Raw genomic sequence first — 4,249 nt, forward strand, 5'->3', positions numbered from 1 at the left:
CTGCATTAACTGCCCAAGGAGGGGCACTGTTTTTGCTGCTGGTTATTTCCTCACGCTATTCCTACACGAGCCAGGGAGGTTGCACAAAGGGCTGTGCTATGTTTTGTTGCTCTCAGGAGGAAGCAGATCCCCTTTTTGGATGGAGGAGCCCGAAATAAATGCGTTTTGCTGTCTACAGGAGGATGAGCAGCGAGGAGTGCAGTGATTGCAGGGGTTTTTGTGTGGTTTAACGTGAGAGCAGGCGATGCTGCTGCCCCTGCGTGGAACGGGTGGGAAAGGGATGGAGCTGGTGCCAAAAAGGAGGGGGCTGGAAGGAAAGAGGGGTGGAAGTGGTAGGAAAAGGGATGGAAGTGTAGGAAAAAGGGATGGAAGTGGCATAAAACAGGGATGGAAATGGCATAAGAAAGGAATGGAAGTGGTATAAAAAAAAGGGATGGAAATGGTATTAAAAATGGGTGGAAATTGTTTTTTAAAAAAGAGACAGAACTGGCGTAAACAGGAGATGGAAACAGTATAAAAAGGTGGATGGAAGTGGCATAGAAAAGGGATGGAACTGGCATAAAAAATGGATGAAAATGGTATAAAAAATATGGAACCGGCATAAAAAAGGATGCAAGTGGCAGGAAAAGCAGCAGTGGGTGCCCTGTGCCCGTTACTCATTGCATGGTACTCAGTGCATGGTGCTCTTCACCTATTGCACGGTGCCCACTGCACAGTGCTCATTACCCCTTGCACAGTGCATGGTGCTCATTACCTGTTGCATGGTGCTCGTTACCCCTTGCACAGTGCTCAGTGCTCATTACCCCTAGCACAGTGCACAGTGCTCATTACCTATTGCACATTGCCCACTGCACGATGCTTATTGCCCCTTGCATGGTGCACATTATCCATTGCACAGTGCATGTTACCCTTGCATGGTGTTCATTACCCCTTGCATGGTGCTTGGTGCTCACTACTCCTTGCACGGTGCCCGTTACCCCTTGCACACTGCTTGTTACCCTTGCATGCTGCTCATTACACTTGCACGGCGCTCATTACCCATTGCATGGTGCCTGTTACCCCTTGCACGGTGCCTGTTGCCTATTGCACAGTGCATGTTACCCATTGCATGCTGCTCGTTACCCTTGCACAGTGCCCGTTACCCCTTGCACGGTGCCCGTTACCCCTTGCATGGCGCATGTTACCATTGCACGCTGCTTGTTACCCTTGCACGCTGCTCATTACCCATTGCACAGTGCTTGTTACCCCTTGCATGGTGCGTGTTACCCATTGCACACTGCTCATTACTCATTGCATGGTGACAGTTACCCCTTGCACGGTGCCTGTTGCCCATTGCACAGTGCATGTTACCCTTGCACGGTGCTCGTTACCCATTGCACGGCGCTCATTACCCATTGCACAGTGCTTGTTACCCCTTGCACGTTGCATGTTACCCATTGCACGGTGCTCATTACCCCTTGCACGGTGCCCGTTACCCCTTGCACGGTGCATATTACCCTTGCACGGCTCTCGGTACCCATTGCACGGTGCATTTTACCCCTTGCACGCTGCTCATCCCCCTTGCACGCTGCCCGTTCCCCTTTCCCGCCGCCGGCTGCTCCCTGCCCGCCGCCCGCTGCTCGCTGCACGGCGCCCGGCGCGCGCCCCGGTGGGCGTGGCCTCCCCCCGCGGGCCGCCGGGCGCGCGGCGGCACGTGCTCCCGGCGCCGGGCGGCCAAGGGCGGGGCCGAGCGCCGCCCGCTTGATTGACGGCCGGGCTCCCCGCCAGCCAATCGGTGGCGCCGCCGCCGCCCGCCCGCCGCCGATTGGCCGCCCGCCGCCCGCCGCCCGCCGGCCCCGCGTGGCCCCGCGCGCGCCGGGCGGCCTCCCGCCAAAGGGCGGGCCGCGCGCGCGCGCGCGCGTGACGCCCCGGCCGGCCAATCGCAGCGCCCGCTGCCAAGCGGCGGAGGGGGGGGGGCGGGAGGGGGAGGGGGGGGGGGGGGAGGCGATCCGCGCTGCGATTGGTCGGCGGCGCTGTGGGAACGGCCGCGGCGGCGGTTTCCCACGAATGGGGAGCGGGCGGCGGGTATAAAAGGCAGGGGGGGAGCCGGGAGCCGCCACTCCCGGCCCCGCCGCTGCCGCCGCCGGAGCTCCGCGGTGCCGCCGCCGCTGCCCGCAGCGCCATGCCCGCAGACACGGGCCCGGAGAAGCCCACCGCCTCGCCCATCGCCGGGGCTCCGGCCACCGCTAGCCACACGCCGGACAAGCCCCGGAGCGCCAGCGAGCACCGCAAGGTAAATGGCGGGGCCCGGCCGGCGCGCAACGGAGGTGGATGGCGGCGAGCAGGCGGCCGTGCTGAGGTCGGTGCACGGGGAGGGGGGCGAACGGCGTGAAAAATTAACTAATGAGGGGGTGAGGGGAGGCTTCAGGCACCAACCGAGGCTCTCCCCGCAGTCCTCCAAGCCCATCATGGAGAAGCGGCGCCGGGCGCGCATCAACGAAAGCCTGGGGCAGCTGAAGACGCTGATCCTGGACGCGCTGAAAAAAGACGTGAGTTTGGGGGCTTTTTGGGGTGAAAACGCAGAATCTGAAGGGTTTAGGGGTGAGGAGGAAAGGGGGCTGACGGCTGCTGTCGTCCCGCAGAGCTCGCGGCACTCCAAGCTGGAGAAGGCGGACATCCTGGAGATGACGGTGAAGCACCTGCGGAACCTGCAGCGGGCGCAGATGACGGGTGAGCACCGAGCCCAGCATCCCTCCCACCCCCCTTTTTATTTTTATTTTAGGGAGAAAAAACCCCTTTTGAGGGTTTTCCGGTGGAGCTGGGTGGCTGTCCGCACCCCGCAGCCGCTCACCAAGCCGCCCCCCTTTTTTTTTTTTCCTTTTTTTTTTTTTTTTGCTTTGCAGCCGCCCTCAGCGCCGACCCCACGGTGCTGGGTAAATACCGGGCTGGTTTCAACGAGTGCATGAACGAGGTGACCAGGTTCCTCTCCACCTGCGAGGGGGTCAACGCCGACGTCCGTACCCGCCTGCTCGGCCACCTCTCGGCTTGCTTGGGGCAGATCGTGGCCATGAATTACCCCCCACCACCACCACCTCCTCCGCCGCCCGCCGGGCAGCCGGCGCATCTGGCACAGCCTCTGCACGTCCAGCTGCCGCCCGCCGCTGGAGCCGTGCCCGTGCCCTGCAAGATGAACCCCGCCGAAGCCTTGTCCCCTAAGGTTTATGGGGGTTTTCAGCTCGTCCCGGCCACCGATGGTCAATTCGCCTTCCTCATCCCCAACCCAGCCTTCCCACCCGGCTCCGGACCCGTGATCCCGCTCTACGCCAACGCCAACGTCCCCGTGTCTACGGGAGGAGGATCGGGGAACGCATCCGCCACCCCGTCGGCATCCCCGGTGCAGGGCTTGACATCATTTGGGGGCAGCATTGTGCCGGCGTCCCAGGCGGGGAGCCCCGTGGCAGAGCGCAGTGAATCCGTCTGGAGGCCTTGGTGACTTGCCCAGAGCAAAAAAAAAAAAAAAAAAAAAAATATAAAAGGCACGGAACTCCGCTTGGCTCCGTTGTATGGAGCCCTGTTATGCTCGGGTTTTTCTTTTTTTTTTAAAAAAAAAACATAGAATGGAGGATTTTAAAAAAAAAAAAAAAAGGACCTCGATATGAACGTGCTATTTATTATTTTCAGAGGTTGGGATCTCGACTTGTATTTTTACTCCTTTGAAATGCCTTTATTTGAGATACGTTTTTTAAGAAAAAGAAATAAATGAGAAATAGTTTTGTAACAAATATTCGAGAAGTATAATGCCAAAGTTGTTTGTACCCCGTTTGTCTGTGTGTGTGTTGCGTGCCTGTGTTGGAGACTTCCAAAAAAAAAAAAAAAGAGAAAAAAAATGCAGGTGTTTAAATAAACTCTTTGAAATAGATTTTTTTTTTCCTCCTTTTCATTTAGCAGGGACAAAGCTAATCCTCAGGAGGGGGGGAAAAAGAAGTAGGAGCAAACTTTATGGCCTTAAGTAAGGCTGTTGGAAGGGATTCCTGCAAGAGATAGAGGGGAGGGAATGGGGGCGGGGGTCTGGCCCTGCTGAAATAGCACAAAAAAAAAAAAATTCCTAAAACTGCCCCTGGAACCTGAGCAATGTATGACCCCAATACCACTGAAATAATTCTACTTTTAGGATTTTTTTCTGCTTTTAGGGTTTTGCTCCTGTTACCTCTTTTTAGGGCTTGTGGGGGGGGGGGGTGCGCAGAAGTTACTATCCTGCCCACAAAAGAGG

At 57.5% G+C, this 4,249-nt stretch overlaps 1 protein-coding gene across 2 annotated transcripts; it reads left to right on the plus strand.

Annotated features, from left to right (window-relative positions):
* Positions 1-2,114: 2,114 nt before the first annotated feature.
* Positions 2,115-3,868, plus strand: HES4 (hes family bHLH transcription factor 4). Of its 2 annotated transcripts, none has more exons than XM_084300365.1 (4): positions 2,115-2,338; positions 2,433-2,528; positions 2,622-2,709; positions 2,883-3,868. In XM_084300365.1, exons 1-4 carry the CDS (start codon positions 2,162-2,164, stop codon positions 3,470-3,472), a joined length of 951 nt encoding a protein of 316 aa, XP_084156491.1. In that variant the 5' UTR covers positions 2,115-2,161; the 3' UTR covers positions 3,473-3,868. The 2 variants fall into 2 exon arrangements, with proteins under 2 accessions (XP_084156491.1, XP_084156492.1); XM_084300366.1 differs by having other exon boundaries at positions 2,115-2,272.
* The last annotated feature ends 381 nt before the right edge of the window (positions 3,869-4,249 follow it).

The sequence above is a fragment of the Netta rufina genome (genome assembly GCF_964035555.1).
Source record: "Netta rufina genome assembly, chromosome: 22".
Classification (NCBI taxonomy): Eukaryota; Metazoa; Chordata; class Aves; order Anseriformes; family Anatidae; genus Netta; species Netta rufina.

Bases quoted from the DNA above. Each gene is read 5' to 3' on its own strand.
- HES4 (XM_084300365.1), top strand. From the start codon at position 2,162: ATGCCCGCAGACACGGGCCCGGAGAAGCCCACCGCCTCGCCCATCGCC. The intron at 2,339-2,432 runs GTCGGTGCACGG...CTCTCCCCGCAG, and splicing joins GAGCAGGCGGCCGTGCTGAG to TCCTCCAAGCCCATCATGGA. The intron at 2,710-2,882 runs GTGAGCACCGAG...TTTGCTTTGCAG, and splicing joins GCAGCGGGCGCAGATGACGG to CCGCCCTCAGCGCCGACCCC.